The sequence below is a fragment of the Dipteris shenzhenensis genome, chromosome 26 (genome assembly GCF_047967505.1).
Source record: "Dipteris shenzhenensis isolate YYH24624 ecotype China chromosome 26, Dip_SZ_1.0, whole genome shotgun sequence".
In the NCBI taxonomy this organism is placed as follows: domain Eukaryota; kingdom Viridiplantae; phylum Streptophyta; class Polypodiopsida; order Gleicheniales; family Dipteridaceae; genus Dipteris; species Dipteris shenzhenensis.
Genome location: NC_141621.1, coordinates 50,921,769 through 50,939,529, shown reverse-complemented (window position 1 = coordinate 50,939,529; position 17,761 = coordinate 50,921,769). Strand labels below are relative to the sequence as shown.

General features: G+C 42.2%; 1 protein-coding gene across 2 annotated transcripts in view; it reads right to left on the bottom strand.

The window, feature by feature from the left end:
• Positions 1-3,493: 3,493 nt before the first annotated feature.
• LOC147885237 (uncharacterized) overlaps positions 3,494-17,761 on the bottom strand; it is a 52,810-nt gene continuing 38,542 nt past the window's right edge. Inside the window, exons 7-14 of one of the 2 annotated variants that reach the window (XM_087397456.1) lie at positions 10,395-10,460; positions 10,131-10,223; positions 9,983-10,039; positions 9,705-9,833; positions 5,993-6,083; positions 5,785-5,873; positions 3,999-4,180; positions 3,494-3,883 (exon numbers count right to left, since the gene is read on the bottom strand). In XM_087397456.1, coding sequence (XP_087253582.1) covers positions 3,787-3,883; positions 3,999-4,180; positions 5,785-5,873; positions 5,993-6,083; positions 9,705-9,833; positions 9,983-10,039; positions 10,131-10,223; positions 10,395-10,460 — 804 coding nt within the window. In that variant the 3' untranslated portion in view covers positions 3,494-3,786. Of the gene's footprint in view, positions 3,884-3,998; positions 4,181-5,507; positions 5,582-5,784; positions 5,874-5,992; positions 6,084-9,704; positions 9,834-9,982; positions 10,040-10,130; positions 10,224-10,394; positions 10,461-17,761 lie in introns of those variants that run through there. The other variant, XM_087397457.1, reaches the window with a different exon arrangement.

Below are 17,761 nucleotides of genomic sequence, written 5' to 3'. Positions count from 1 at the left end.
CAATCAAGAATCCATATCTAATTGCTTCTTTGTTCACATGTAGCTTGCTTTAATTAAAGGAAAACCACTAGAATCAAGGTTTTGTGGAGGTTCCTACTAGTGCTATCTCTATTGTTGCCATTAATAAAACCATCTTTGACACCGTATCTGCTTTTTCTACTCAACAAACATTTCTGCAATGTACCTGCTCAATCATCCCACTGGTTTCTACTCAGGATCAACCATTATCAATCGGAAGCTTTGTTGCTACCGCCTTTGTCAAAGTTCCAAAGCAAGGAGTCTCCCTTATTGCTGTAGACTACTACATAATCTTTGCTACAAAAACTTCTTAGAGAGTAGAAAAGTGAGCTATCACAAAGACCTCTGGCAAAGTTTTCCTGTGGCAATGAATCCGTGCAATATATATTTTGATCTTCCAAAGCCATTTTCTCCAAAGTTTGGTTAAGGTTTGGTTGGCTCCTTATTTGCTGTTGTTATATATTAAGGCCCCCTATCAAGTTACAAGGTTGCTCTTTGAACTTCTTAACGACTAGGATTCATTGGCCTTTTATTGTTTATTTTGGGACTTGCTTTCAGCCACATATTTCCAGCATGATGAATTCTAGAAGCCAAGTGTCTCCTATGCTTCATCTGCCACTTTGTTGACCTTTATAAGTGCTTTCATTAAGTAGGCACTGGTCTTGACCTTCGTGAAAGGCAAGTGCTTTCTTCCTATACTTCCACCATCATTTGAGAGGAATGCCCTCATTGCCATTCAAAGGAAGAGGTGTTGTCCTCTTGGATTGGAGGAAGTTCCGTATGTCAAGAAGACCCATGCATGTTTGTCCCGTTCATATCCATGTGCACATCACTGATCATTATGTGGGGATAAGCAAGGTATAATGCATACAGAGTTCAAGGACTTAAAACAACTTTACAGAACCATCTCAATCAATATTCTATATAGTGTGTTGTCAAACTAACACCATGTCTTCGATTATATCCAAGACCTTGTAATAAGCCTATAAACTAATAAAGGCTTCATCCATTTTATATCACCTGATGATTGTGCAATACTCTACCCATTTCATATTGAGGGGGAGTGTTGAGATTTGTACATCGGGATGATAAGAAGGTCTAAAATCTTTGGATTAGATGATGAGGATTTGGTTGCCTACTTAATGGATGGTCACATCCTTGTCTTGTGTAGATCACTCTAGCCTTCCATTTTGTGAAGGTGATAGTCAACACAGTCTCTTATGTGTTGACTCCAATTGTGTCATCCTCCATTCTCTCCCACGTTGTGATCTCCTTCCTCTCCATTGGGCACTTCCATTCTCCTTTTTTAGACTGTTATGAAGGAACTACTCATAATAGCTACATGTGAGTTCAAGGTTGAAGACCATGATGCCCAGAAGTAATTTTTGAAAATGCTAAATGCACAGATGGTGAATAAGAGAGTGAACTTGTGGATATGGTTAAGTATGTTCCCATGATGTTCAAAAAATAGAAATTCCCATTAATTAGTTCCCTGCCCCGCCTAGGTGAAAAATTAGGCTAAGATTTATGTTTGTGGGATTAAACCGTTAAGAAAGGGTCTTAGTGTCATTTATGGCTTGAAGTGGTCATGTTGTACTACAAGTGGTCCCATATGTACTTTGTGCCACGTCTCTGGGTACTTCCAAAGAGACATTCAGCAAGTATTTCAAGAGCATGTCTCCATAGGGTGCAACGGAGCATGAGATACTGAGTCCTGACATTCTGTTCGTGTAGCAGTCGAGATCGTGTTACAGTCAATGGTGGATAAAAGGCACGCAGCAAAGTTCGGAGTCTGTCGTCAAAAAGATTCGAAGAGAGATGTACGAGGCTGATTTGCCAAGATATGACCAATGCCTGAAGAACAAAAGCTACTTTGTCGGAATAGAAGCATGCTTCAAGTGAAACAAAGGAAAAAATGTGCAAAGAGGACAGCCATGAAGGATAAATGAGACCTCATGAGGTAAGATATAGGAGGTTTTGAAGCTATACTCATATCACAGATAGTGAACTACCAGCACTGCAAACGTCGTTGGCATGGTCAGATGTGAGGGTTTCACACCCAAAAAGAAAAGGAAGGGGGGGTTGGGGCCGGGGGGGGGCGCGGGGGTTGACATTCTGGCAACAAAATGAGTGTTGATTTTGTGCCAACTATTACCTCTCAAAGACTAAAACATTCGGTTAAGTCTGACAGATGGATATTCCAAGTACATTTCTTTGTATGAAGCTTCAGCTACAGATCTGGCCATGGTCGTGTTACAAAGTGCACATTATGGAAGCCAGGTCCTGCAGAGAAGAGATTGGTTAACAGGCTATGATTGCAGGGGCTAGAATATAGCCACCTGAGATGAACAAAGGAGACATGGAAGAGTAGTATACGGAGAAAGTAGGGTTTGGGAAACCCACCTGTTATTCTTGACACTAATAGTTGTAGACCCAAGTATTCAACAGTTATTACAAAACGAGTAGTTGGACAGGGGGACAACCGTCTTCTACAGCTACAAAGGATCCAGCACTGTGAAAGGAATTTATTATTTCCTAATCCTAACTAGGCTACAAGATGCACAAAGCCATGGTACTGTAACGTGTTTTGGGCAGCTTGCAACGACTGGGTCTCGTTGTGAAGCATTATTGGTAAATGAATCGGGTAAGAAAGCAACAAAGGGGATTCCTGCACCATCATTCAAGGGGACACTACAACCACCTTTGGTATAGAAGACCACCTTGTCTGGTTTCGCAATAGCTCAATATCACATACTTGGGAGTGTGGATTGAAATATAAAAGAAGTCCCTCGTAATTCTCTTGGGGCCTGAAAATTGCTGCAGGTACATGTGTTCAAAGCAAACAAAGGACAATTTGCTATCTGGTGGATTTGTGCTAGAGAAAGAGGTTGAGGTTGTATTGTCAACACGTAGGCATGGCAAGTTTTACTGATATATTAGAAACTTGCTCAGTTTTATGCACCGCTCCACTCAGTTTTTGGTACGTCTCATCAGAGATTAGATGGACCCTCTCAAGCTTTTGAGTATCAGTACACATTGTAGACAAAGATTTCAATGAGAATCCCTAATAGAATGACTCTGGATGTTACTTAAGCATCTCTGAAGGCAACTTACAAATTCTCAAACTTGGTACCGCAACAGGTACTAGAAAAACTAGAGATAATATCTAACATACTCTCGAATGCTTGCGCTTTCCAATTTGCTGAATTTCAGCGAAACAATCGGAGAATTAAAGAACCCACGATAACTCTTTTAATATATTATGTTCCTCCCTGCTGAAAATGGAGTTGCATATCTGATCTCAACTCTCACTTGCTAGCCTTATTCATTGGGACCTTAAAATCACATCATTTGCTTACAGAATCAAAGTGTAAGCTAGCACTTATGATTGTTGTTTGGCATCATCCTAGTATCCAGTAGACATACGATAGACAAGTTTAAAACATCTCTAGAATACTGTCACAATACTTCTTTTCATTGATAAATTTGAATGCATCAAAGGTGATCTGGTGATAATGCTCACCCTTAAAATATACAACCACAAGAATGTGGGAATTCACACTTCAGAAAGACTTCACTGGAGGGTTCTGAAGTGCTATGAATATGTGCTTGTTGTCTCAGTCATTGAGATTGGCAAGCGTGGGCATACATAAATTTTTTGGAAACAATGTTGATTTAAAAAATTCAAGCCTTCAACGATGCTTGATATGTTCAATTAAGTCATCCATTATTCTCACACCTTTCTTTTTGGTAAGGCAGAGAAATGTGTTAAGATTCCTCTTCACCACCTGTTACTACTGTGTTTCTGTGAACATGTGTGCAAGCATGTTCTTCTAAGTATGGCCGACTGTTCATTTCCATCAACCTGCAAGTGTAAAGATTGAACGTCAATTTCACTGTGACTCTCCACCGGGGGGGACTTCCACATTCCTTGCTCATCCAATTGATGGTTGATCAGCATAACACAAACAGAAATGTACCTGCTAATAGTTCGTTCTTTAGCAAATCCCAATTCATTGTCAACACAGAGATCTGCTTCATCATTGCGTCTTGATCGTAAGGAAGGCCTGGGTGCATCAGCAACGGTGATACATCGCTTGAAAAGCTCAACAGGATTAGCTTCTGCAGAGCAAAGAAGCCTCGTTTTGGTCTCATACATTACCTGCATGGAATCTTGAAAGGTTAAAACTCTATTCCCACAGCCTACTGTGCATAAAAAGGTTCAACTAAGTAAATAAGAGACGATGGGTGATTAACAATGAACAGCAGAGACAGTTCTTAAAGACAACTCTTAGATTACTTTATTTTTAGAAAAAATATAGGGTTGGATATTATACATAAGCATGCCTAGTCTTATATTCTCCTAGAAATGCTCATGGGCATCCAAAGAAAACAAATTGAAATGCATCCACTCCATCAAGAGTCAAGGTTTCCTCTGGAAGCTCCTCCGCTCTGCTGCAGTCCCCATCTCATTCTGCATAGGGCCTGCATGTCTAGATGCTGCTATGCATCTTCCTTGCTCACCCCATGTGGTATCTGACTGGTAATGCATGTTTATGAATACCCCAAAACCCCTTTGCAGGTAAGAAACACAGCCACAATTATAGCCTTCTCAACTATACAGAGCCCACAGACATGCAACCAGGTGTCCAGGTTGCAACATCAGTACCTTTACTGCTCCTTTTGTAATGCTAGTCAGAATCCTACAAAGAATTCTGTGTGTCTTCATAATTTGCGCATTACTCACACAAGTTAAAGAAGCCCTACCATACTAATCACATTCCTTTCAAGGCCAATCAGCCTCTTTCCAGTTAGTGCCACGACAAATAGAGAACACAAAACATACCATAAATTCCATGCATTTCAAACCTGGCATTAATTCTTACACAAAATAGCATTTTGGTCAGCAGCCAATGTTCCCCTTGATATGCTGGAATCGGGAAGGAAGATAATAGGATCATGGAAACAAGTGTTTCCCCCCCTCGCCCCCCCCCCTCAAAAAAAAACAAAAACAAAAAGAACACTCCAATCCCCTCGCACAGTCCCAAATAGAACATGTGGAATAAAGATGTCCAACAAGCTCCATACTTATTGGAGCTGGATCCTCCCATTGCCACTGGACTTAAGCATGGTGTAGGTGATGCTAGGAGATGCAAATGTAATCCCTCTGTGTGAGTCTCAATCTCTAATTTCATTTGCCTAGAGTTGTATGCTGTACACAACGGTAAAAGGGAAAGGGGTGCAATCTATATCCATAGTTCACATCCAAAATCCTCACATGACGACACAAATAAGTTAAACGATCCCAAGACTGGATTTGGAACAAGAGAAGCTAACATTCAAAGCACAATAGGTTTATTGTTAGACTACATTAACTTGCTGTAAGGTTACTGATAGTAAACCTATAAAAATCATACTTATCATGATCTTTTTAGAGTAGTAATTCTGCTCATGTTAAATTTGTACAATTGCACTGAAGTACGAAACTAACCCTTGGGCCTTATTTGACTTTGCTGACTCCAATCCTAATCTGAAAACTGTCATAGCTACAGCCTAAGAAACCCTATATGAGAAGGCCACCAAAAGATTCAGATTGATCATACAAGGCAAAGATTAGGCATACAAATAGAAGCACACAAGTAACCCTTCATTTTGTCTCGCATAAACAAAATAGCTGGCAATCCCATCCATCTGATTGTATACATAATTCTTAACTGCAGCTTCTATCAGAGCTCACATAAATGAATTACAGGAGGAGAAGCTTACATCAATGAGTGTCACAAACCGGTATGCTGCAACACGATTGTGTGATCCAAAGACAGGTATACCTTCTAGTGCCAAAGTGTGAAAATGTTCTGCATGCAAAGGTTAATAGCATCATGCCAAAATACAAATCGAGATACACACACACAAGGAATACATTTAACGCCTGTGAGGAGAGGATACTTGGAAGGAAAACAAACAAAAAACTTACTGAAAAGCCCAAAATAATCGGCTGCACCAAGTGGCATCTCACACAACTCGTGAAATTGAAAATATGCACATCCATTTGCACCAAACGGAATCTGCAACGATGATAACAATCAAACGTCCAAGAAAGAAGAGCCTTTGTCACATACCAATACTAAAAAACATAAATATCCAAGAGTAAGAGAAGCCAAGCCTCAATAAGATGGCAAGGGAACACAACAGATAACAAGGTCTAAGTCTACCCCTCCTACTGTGACACTTTGGTTAGATGTGGCAGCTACACTCACTGATTTATCTTAGTAACCATACAGAAATTTGGAGGCAGATTCTATGAACAAAAAGCCTCAATTCAGTCACAAAATCAAGAATTTCACACAAATCAGCCCAGCCCATAATTCACCAGAAGCAGAAGAAGTCCGTGTTTTACCCAGACTCCGTGTTAAAACAATTGCTAAGGTGAAACAAGACATGCAAGGGACCATGAAGGTCTCCCATCTAAATTTCTTTCATGAAAAATAATTTTTGCTGCTCTCACTGCATCGCTGTTGGTTACAATTACAGGGCATCACACTGTCCTTTTCAAAAATAAATCACTCTCTAGAAAATATTCATTTCACAATTTCCTTTCAAGCTCAATCTACATGGCCAAGACATCATGGGAAAAGTATCGACCCGGTAGAAATATCAAACATCATGGTTGCACCATCCTTTTCATCCCAACTTCACATTTTCCAATTCAAATAGGCATTGACTTCGTTCATTGAGGCTTATTCTCCATCCTTGCACGCTATTTAGTCTTGCTGTCATTTATTCCATTGAAGATGAATTTCGTTTTTTGATCTTCGTTTTTTGAAATATCTCCCTCATCTCAGCTCCACTTCTCAATCCATTCACTCGAGTGAATTCATCTCGCAACCCTCTATCATTCTAAACAAAAAGACAGATCTCCCTCATCTCTGGCTTGTCCCGTATTCCATTGAAGATGACTTTCGTTTTTTGAAATATCTCCCTCATCTCAGCTCCATTTCTCAATCCATTCACTCCATTGAATTCATCTCGCAACCGTCTATCATTCTAAATAAAAATTCTTACACTTTTGAACTTTAAGAATGAAATCGTTGTCGTCTAGTTGCTGTCCCAAGCTTCCTTGAACAAAATTTCATTTCGTTGCCGTCTCCCTCGATGGACTCCCTTTCACAGCCTTTTGAGCTAACGTATTCCTCCAGCATGCTTTATCTTCCTCCAATCAAATGACTAGAGTTTTGCACCCTCCTATGAAGATGTACCCCAACTATACATAAGATCTCAGTCTCAAACAGCTCTCCTAAAAGAGAGAGAGAAATTTTGTAGCATTTTCTGCGTCACTATCTCCCTAATTTCACATGCATCTTTTGGTATATCAGCGGCTATTATCCCCAAGATTCCACCATTTCATTCCCTCTCTATGCCATCCCGTGATTTGTGTAGCTTCCATTGCCTTGTGCGGTATCCTACCAATGTCCATCTTCTCAACTTTGTTGAGGTAAGCCATGAATCGACATAATGTCTTCCCTTCTAGAGATATCATACATGTCTCAACCAGTAATTTTGGGTAGGGTGGGTGTCTGTGGGGCATGTGCCTTAACCCCTAACTCCCCTATTAGGAAATATTTATGTAAAGTTTCTATTCTTTCCAAATAGATCCTAGAGAGTACAGCAGCCCAAGCTAGGACCTGTCAAGGATTAATGTTTGCAAAAGCATAGCGTATAGAACCATTCTCGTTTTTCAATTCCACATATGTGCCTTCCTATATTTATTTTGAAAGCTATTTAAAGCTTTCAAGCATCCTAGAATCCTCCTATCCACACATGCGTTCCATTTGTAGTTGTCCGTAAATTCCAGTACTAGATATTTATGTGTTGACTGTTTCCAAGGGTCTCCTTCAAAGATGACATAATCTGTTTCTACGTGTCCCAATCACCATTAGAAAGAGAAAGAGATGCATTCATACCTATTTATATATACCTAGATAAGTCCAGGAACATGCCCAAACTCATCCTCTAAAAACACAACATAGTGCAGTTTCAATCTCATGATAGTCACTCATAAGGTTGAAAACCAAAAACTCCATCACGCATAGCAAGGACTAGCTACTATGACATCCCCACTGACGTCATCAATGCCCAACAGTGGGTGTAGACCATGGTATAAATATATGCTCTCACACATACAAATCATTGTTCCCAGGAGTTTCAAAAACGGGGAAACAGAAACGGGTGGGAAACGATGTTTCGAAGTTTGGCACCAAAAGAAACAGTGGTAACAGAGTTTCTGTTTTTAAGGTTAATAAAATATATATTATATATGTAATTATTATTAATACATATGTCATACAACAAGGCTTGAGAGGACAACAAGGAGGAGAGGAGAGGGCAAGGCCTGAGGAGAGCAAGGAGAAGTGGGAAACAGCTGAGGAGAGCAAGGAGGAGAGGAGAGCAAGAAGAAGAGGTTGGAGAGGAGAGCAAGGAGGAGAGGAAAGGAGAGGGCAAGGGATGAGAAGAGCAAGGAGGATATGCTAGAGAGGAGAGCAAGGAGGAGGGGCAGTGGCCTGAGAGGGGGGTTGTAGGATGAGAGGAGAGCAAGAGGAGAGGCCGGAGAGGGAGAGCAAAAACTGCCCTACCTGCCGATGAGAGGAGAGCAACAGGAGAGGCTGGAGAGGGAGAGCAAAAACTGCCCTACCCGCCAATGGCGTTCTAACTTCTTACTCGGTGGTTGAGGCAGGTGTGTGTGTGTGTGCTAGTACTTTTGCTTCTATAGCTGAGCATTGGTGTCTACAAGCTCTTACATTGATGCTCTATATATACGTTTCCTTGGATAAATTCCAAAGGCACAGCAAAAGCACAAAACCACCAACAAAACAAAAAAAAATGGCATGTCCGAAAAGCTCATTCTGGTTTCGGAAATGGCGAACCGTTTCGGGTGCCTAGAAACGCCATTTTTGGGCACTATGATACAAATCCACACACCCACGCCTACTTGATCATCCATTTATACAAAGTCTTCGTACTGAGTTTCTGTCAGCACTCCGGAGGTGAAGGGCAGACTCAGATGACGAAGGCTAGCACTAAAGGAGAAGGCTATTTATTTAATTATTCATTTCATTCATTTCTTTGTTTGTTTGATTATATCAAACCTTATAATGGAGGTGTGTTTTAAGGGGCTATGTAGATTGCTCATGTAACACCTCTGAATTTTCATCAAAAGGTAAAAAGAATGAGACAACTTGTTTAGGTAACGTCCAGATGGAAAAATATTTTGGCATTTCCGGGGAAATTTTGTATGATACTTGTGATTTCCACAGCCTAAGTACAAATAAGCCATTTCTTAACTACTACATCCTGACCATCAATCTGCTGGGTTGGTTTTTTCTTAAGAAGTAAAGTTAGTGATTGAGGGCTTAAATGCTTTGCTAAAACATCAGCCTAGGTTCTAGCTAGAATTTAAGTAAGCCTCCATTCACTCAGAGCAGCATTTGACCCTTATTTTTCCATGTCAATCCAAAGCTGTAGAAGTAGTTCTAACAATAAAAACATACAAAAATTAACAACCCCTCAACTTCTATTCTTAGGAAGTATTGCAATACCTATTACCCAAATTTTGAACGTACAGCAAACTAAATCCTGGACAAAAGGATGGGAAAAGCTTAATATATCCTTTTTTTTTCTGAAACACTTACCTGAAGCTTGCGCCCCATGACAACCTCAACTGCTGCTGGTTTTGCAAGTGCAAAATCTGTTAATATTTTAAATCTATCCCTGAGCAAATCAGCTGCGCCCTCTCCACAAAAGTAAAAACCTTGTTCTGCCTGTAATATGTATCAAAAAAAATTTGTAACTGTGAACAAGCACTTCAGCATCTCCTCTAATTTGCTGGCAGTAAAATGAAGGAAAGAACCAAGCCAAAGTGAATTTTGAAAACAAATGGTTTAAAAATTGACGTGATTGGCAAACTCACCGCATTGAGCTTCCTGTAGTCTATCGAAGAGCCAATTTCGTGTACAATGCACCGTTCCTAGGAAATGGAACAAAAAGTCAACACCAAGATTAACAGGTGCTGGTCTCAGAGCCACCAAAGTCCATAATCCCATAAAACGCAAAATCACCTTTAGTAGGGCAATGAAAGGAAGGAACAAATCCCTTTGTAAGCCTCCTTCATATAGCCTATCTGGAGGCCGGTTCGAAGTTGTGACCAATACCTGAGAAATAAACTGGCTAAGCATATTAAAACAACCATGCACATCACCAAGATACTGCCTAAAGCTTGTAAAGTGGTTCCTCTGCTCACAGCTACATATGACTGAGCCCGGATGAATGAGAGATAACCAAAAGACACAAGCTTGCCACATGAATCATGAATAACATCTTACAATTCCTTTTTTGAAAAGGTGGCCAAAAAGTCGGTTCAGAATGAGTGCATCTGCAACATCAGTCACCTGTGAATGACCCCTACAACTGTGAGCTAAGCAAGTCAATCAGCAGATTAGCCACAATAGAGAATTCCCAACTTGAGATGTTAGTCCAAGAATGCTTATCATTGTGACTGAGCAAAAAAAACCCCCAAAATCAGGTTCTGGCTGAACAGAACATTCAAAAGAAAAAGCACAAAGTCTCCAAAAGCTCAGCTAAAAGCAAATTCCCCCCCAAAAAAAGGCACCATGAGAGCTGTTTAAAACAGGGTTTTTATGACTCTAGCCCCTTTATGACAGCTTTTCATGTATACGGGAACTAGTTTATCGAATCAAACAGCACAAGTTTAAAACGGAGGTTTCATTCACAACCTACTCAAAGTACCCCTGCTCGAATTGTCTTCATCCATAATTAAGTGGAGAGTTATATAAATGAGGATATATCAAATTTCATGTTCACAAATTCACACAGAACAGCGTGTTGAGGCGGTCAAACCTTCAGGGACAAAGCACAGAGTTATACCTAGATGAATCCAGGAACATCCCCAAACTCATCCTCTAAAAGCACAACATAGTGAAGTTTCAAAATCATGATAGTCACTCATAAGGTTGAAAACCATAAACTCCATCATGCATAACAGGGACTAGCTACTCAAAGTTATATATTAATTTTGTCAAGCCAACTCAAGGGTTTATAAAATTGAGATTCTGTGGAAAGGAGTAAAGCAAGCATAACATTCACACACTTTCAGAAGACATATGAGACCATAAAGTTGAATTATCACTTTTGTGAGAGAGAGAGAGAGAGAGTATATAATTATATGTTTGTGTGTACAATGTGTCTCTATGTATTTTTTTGTGTCCACTTGGCAATGCCTGTGTGTGTGCATGGCGTGCATGCATGCACGCGCGCATGTGTGTGTGTGTGTGTGTGTGTGTGTGCGTGTGTGTGTGAGAGAGAGAGAGAGAAAGAAAGAAAGAAAGAAATTTTATTAGAGTATTCGGAAGACCGATGGGTCTATGAGACTGAAAGAAAACCTGATACAAATCACAATAAGGGTGGAGCTACTGAAACAAGCATCATCACCCATGTTGAATCCTAAGTCTGATCATACATAATCAAATCAAGTACATCTGGATGTAACTATGAAAAGAAAAGGACTGGAGCGGAGCGGAATCCTCCATATGTCATGTCGCCCTAGCTGGTGCATAGCCGGAGAGAGAGAGAGAGAGAGAGAGAGAGAGAGAGAGAGAGAGAGAGAGAGAGAGAGAGAGAGTTCAAAAACCTGAGAAATCTCTTTATAATTATTTATATATTAATAATAAATTATTTTATGTAAATTATTTTATGGATTTCTAAGCGAACCCCATGAAAAATATTGAAACGTTTCTAAACGAAACCTGCAAAATGGTTTCTAAAAAGGTTTCTACAATTCATGAGTTTTCTGTGAAAATGAGTAAAAACAAGCAGAAATTCACATACTTTCAGAAGAGATATGAGACCATAAAGTTGAATTAGTCAAAAAAAGGATCACGATCATGATCTCATCCATAATGAGGGCTAGCAATGCTGTCAAAATTAGTTCTTTAAAGGACTGTAGGAACTGATGGGGAGTTATAAAATGAGAAAAGGGTCTCTCATCCTGCATGCCTATGCTCACCTTCTACATAATGCTTGGGCAAGGATAATGCTAAACTTAAGGAGCTAGAAAGTTTGCAGCCCAATATACAGCAGATTGTTCCCAAGTGTCTACCCACTAAAAAGCTGCAAGCCATTCGTTTTAAGAGCCTTAACTCTCCTGAAAAGTTCCATGTTTAACTTTCATAAATACCTTTCCTTACTCTCCCTTTACACATCTTTCTAACCCAAGTTAGGGAAAATCTTCAGATTCATGTTGTTAAATAGATTTCATCAGAGTCCAAATCCATGTTCGTCATCAGATGTGTCATCAAAAGTGTCTTCAGAAGAGGAAGAATCATCAGCATCAGTAGAAGGGCTGGAGTGCAAGACCTCTTTCTTGGGGAGGCTCCCAGAAGCATCCAGATTGGTACCAGCAACATCCAAGTGGGTTGCATCCTGAGGAACTCTATTGTACAGGCAATGGGGAATCGTCTCCAAAACCCCTTCCGCACAACCAGTGCATCTACCATCTATCCGCATCTGCTCCAGCCACACCAAGCATGAACTAACAACCCAATGAGCTGACCACAGCTCTGGTACAGAATCCAATGACAGTAGCAGGGAAGAAAGAGACTACAAACATCGTGAGCATAAAAGATCGCTCCAGAAAACCTAGACATAGTCCATAGAACGTCGTGTCGCAGCCGGTGCATGGTGATGACTTGCTCCGGTAAGACAACCATGAGCCTTGGAGAGCAGTCCAACCCAGCATGGAGCAAGAGGGGGCTTCAAATAAGGAGGAAGCCTTGACACCCAGCAACACCTCCACCACCGAAGAAACATGTATCCCCTTTACACATGATTGCCATGGTACAAGCTCAGCAATCAAAGAATCTCCTCGCTCACATGTTACAACTCCACAAGTTGAGGGATACTCGTGACCCAGCAACCTAGGAGGCTAGAGTAGAGCATCTCCAAGCTGCCAGAGGCCACACGAGAACATCTCCATGCAGCCAGAAAGTACCTAGGAGGCCACATGAGAACGTCTCCTTGCAGCCTAGAAGCCAAGAAGCTCTTGAGTCCTGCCCATGATCATCCGTACAGTGATTTCCATGCATTTCGAGGCTGTACGGATGTTTGCACGCATCCCGAGGCACACCTACAGCTGTGCGGCTATTACTGCACACACATCGGGCACATTTATTGTGTACAGATCTGTTAGCACACATTTCGATGCTGATTGCTAGCTGTACTGCTCATTTGAACGCTCACCGAGGCTCATTGCTGGCTGTACAGATCCCCCTCTCCTATCCGAGATCATTTCTACACGGGCTACTGCTCTTTTCTCTCTCCTAGCTGTCGATTTTCTCGCTTTGTGGATATGCTGCCTCTTGAAGGTGTTCCAGCCTGGAATAGAGCATCTAGGAGCTGGTTTGATGCCAACTGGAGCTGGTTCGATCCCATTTGCTGATGTCTTTCGACTCCATTGTGATTGAAGGCCTTCTGTGCACAATGGAGCTTCAATCAGAAGGCCTTCAATCACAAAAGTGTATAAACTGCCATTTTCGTAGACTCGTCGGTATCTACTATTTTCACAGGCCGGACTGTGAGTTTACAGACTGGATCTGAGCCTATAAAAGGCTACCGCAGATCCCTATTGCTGTTCCGGCCTGCAGTGGGCCTCACAGACCTGGAGATTGTGCAAGTGATTCAGCAATGGAAGGAGGAGTGGCGTCTTCACCCAGACGAGGTGCCTGTCAACATTAACGCTCTATAACCTTGACCTCCGCTACTGGCACCTAGCAGTGAAGACTTACTTCGGGGACACTGCACCTCCACCTCTGCCACTTGCCGGATCTCAACAACCCTCTTCTTGCAAAAGGAAACGACACTGACGACATTACCCTAGGGCTCCTGAATCTATCGACTTTGGGGAGCGTCTCATGTATGCAAGCTCATGAAGTGTTTGACATTCGTGCACACACAAATGAAGTAGAGCCGAGGCGAAGTATTGACCCCTAGTCAACCAAGACCTAACTCGGACAGCAGAAGGGCTTCTCCAAGCGGTGAGATTTCGGCCGACAAGGACGCCAACACGAGATAGCGGTTCAGAGAAGTTATCGGTTAGGAAATAAGAAGGCGATTAGTAGAACTACCTAGTAGAAGAGACCTCCGAGCTATATAGTAAGCCGTTGTAATGAAGCAGGGACGACCCTTGCTATTTTGTCTCGTGAGTGGTGTGTCGTCCTAGTGTAGAGTGATTGCTCCGTCTCGAGCCGAGGCGTGAGTCAACCTTGGTCTACATAGCAGGCTGTTTGTAATGAACTTGTCTCGTTAATTAATACAAGCATCTTGTTTCCTTAATTAATAAAAGCAACGTTCTTATACTTGGTGTTGAGTTATTCATGTCTGTAATGTTCGCACGCCCGCTCCTACACCCGTCTTCATATGGTTTCACCCACGCAACACAAACCCTCCCCCTCCATTAGTCTTTGACGTGATTCTGCAACCAAGCAACGTGTATATGCACGAACCTACTGCCAATCAACCATCTCACATGGAATAGAATGCAGGTGGTCATCAACGAAGCTGATGTTACTTAAGGCCATAGGAATTATTGCCAAAGCAATGAAGTTAAAGGGCCTCTACAAGACCAGTGCCATGCTAGCCTGAGACGGGAAAGATGCTTCAAGGCTATTTGCATGAGAGATTCGACCACACTGGAATCCCGTTTCCAGGTACAATGCACACATCTAGATGGTAGACCAGCTCCTATCAATCACTGGCAGCCACGAGGTCTATCAAGGCCGCATGGACAAGACAAGCAGCATTGAGATCAGTTCCCAACATTGGCCACAAGTCAGGCCACAAAACCAATCTTGCTAGTTCATTCTAACATATGCGAGCCCATGCCCACAAGATCATTAGTCCTTTCTGACCTTAATTGATGACTACAATCGGATGACATGGATCTGTATGTTGTGATAGAAGTCTCACGCCTTTAACCGCTTTTAGAAATGGAAGGCAAGAGACGGCCCGAAAAGAAAACACTTTTCAGAGATCAAGGGTAGAGATATTGCATCATCAAATTTTGATGCGTACTCCAAACGAGCCGAGTTAAACATCGATTGACGGCTCTACGACATCCTAAAAAACAGAGTAGCTGAATGGAAGAACTAGGTCATTGTCGAGATGGGATAGCACATGTTGAGGACAAAGACCTTCAATGAATGCTCTAGACAAAAGCAATCAACACTATGCATGTTATGAACCAAACCGTAACAAAGTCGGTCCATGAAAAGATGCCTATCCAAGACGTACTCCGAGAAGGTGTCACATCAAAAGGTTTTTTATCATGTTGAAACAGGACAAAATGCTCTCAACGAAACCTGCAACTCAAAATAGACGTTTTTGCCATGTTTTTTCCTTCCTAGAATTTGTGAATTCCTTCTACCTCTACCGCCTCCTCTCACCCCTAATTTCTTCTCTCGCTTGTCCTAGTTACTCTCCATCCTCTCCAGTCCGTTGGCGCTCGTTGACATTGTTCCCTCCGGCCAGTCTCTTCAGGCCATACCACAGTGTCTGTAGGCTGAGGCACCTGCTATTGCTGTCGTCACAACCATCTGGATATGATGTTATCATTAATGATATTATGATTATGTGACATTTTAGTTTGTATGGGTGTTCAGGCTCATTTTAGTAGCTCCACCCATTCAGCTTGTTTTGTATCAGGTTTCTCATAGTCTCATAGACCCATCGGTCTTCCAAAGACTTGTATACACTTTCTTTCTTTCTTTCTTTCTTTCTCTTTTTCAACTTGTTGCTACCACCTACCTCCTACTACCACTGCCTGTCAAAGCAGCCCTTGCTACCACTGACAACCCTACCCACCTGTCATGTGCACGGATTGGTATCTGACGTGTACTGGGTACACAAGACTAGCTCAGGTAGCTGGGGAGGCTTAGAGCTAGGCAGGCTTGATTCTCGGGTTGAGTGGCAAGGGTACGAACCAGTTAGGGGTCTTCGCTATTTTTGGCGCATTTGGCCCGAGTCTATATAAGGGGCCCAGAGGTTTAGCTCTCAGGGAGCCGATGGGAGCAAGTCTCGTTCCTAGGTGCTAGGTATGATCCTAGATTGAGTCGCGGACGTGTGCCTGCATCATAGCGTAGCCCAAGGCCAACAGCAAATCCCAAGCTTCACAGCACCACCTAGTGGTATGGGACACCAAGCTGGTTAGGATCTCGTTGGGAGTTCGTGCCAGTAGCTCAGCTCGTGGCTCGAAGGGGACATCTCCTGATTCGGGATCGCATCCCGTAGATGTCATGGTTGGGTGGTGAGCAACCTGCTCAGTTTCCTCACATTTGGTGTGTTCTTGTGTTTGCTTGCAGATCAGAGGTTTCAGGAGTGTTGGGGTCGTGTCAATGGGTATCAAAGCCAACTCCCAAGGTAGGAACTTCTAGACCCCGAGCTTATGATGGGAGACCAGGATATGAACTACCATGCGGAGGATGACCAAGGTCTCTACAATGATTTGATTACAAAGACAGCCTTCAGTGAATGCACCACTGCTCTCGACGAAAAGTTTGAGCTAGTTAACACGAATCAAACGGGGTTGACACAGCAACTCCAAGGGATTCAAACTACACTCACACTTTTGACTAGCACTGTTCAAGCGCTCACGCATGTGGATGCCTTGGCTTCAGTGTTAGGTCCGAATATCACTCCAGATCCTTTTCTCGGAGATCAGAAGTCTCATACCAAGGAGGTTGTGGACACTTGGTTGCACAAGTGGCAAGTACACTTCCAGTTTCACCCTTACCCAGATGACAAGAAAATACAACTTGCAGCAGGGTATATTTCAAGAAAGGCTTTATTGGTTCTCAGGTTTACCCTTCTCAGATCTTGGCCAAGGCCCAATACTTGGACAGATACGATACACACTCTGATGGCCATTTGGGCGACCATGCAGGGATCATCTCGAGCAACCTCCTCCAGGAGAGTTACTTTTCTCAGAGATTGGAGAGACTCTCCCTTCTTTGCTGAGACTTCTATAGGGTTGAGATGGCATTTTCAGCCTCAGCCTTGGTTTCTTTCTACCTCATTCCTCTGAGGTGTTTTTTATTACATGCTTAGCATGGTGTATTTCCGCATAGAGCTTGCTCTAGCGGGTTTCTTTCTTACTTAATAGAAGTCTCTTTTTTGAAAAAGGAAAAAAAAAAAAAGAAAGGCTTTATTGTGGTGGAAGGAACTCCGTTCCAAGCCTGCAACATGGATAGAATTCGAAGGGGTCTTCGGGAAAGAGTTTATGAAGAAGGAGGAAGATTACGATATAGTAGGCAAGCTCAAAGCCCTCGATATGTCCAAGCTGAATCTGACTTTTGAGGTTTATCTTCAAAGGTTTCGGGATTTGCAGACCAGAGCTACAAAGATGGATCTAGGGACCTTGTTAGATTTCTTTGTGGATGGTTTGCCTAACTCGTACAAGCTATAGATCAAGAATAATAAGTGTACCACTTTGCAAGAGGCCATGAATTACACGCGCATCTATGATGATACCATGGCCAGTGCAAAGGGAACCACAGTTGCCGACACGGGTGGGAAGAACAAGAGGAAGTTCTTCCAGTCTACCACTGGTACCGAGGAGTCGAAGTTTATAGACAACGCCTCCAAGAAACATTCGACTCAGGCGAAGAATGGTCATGCCCAT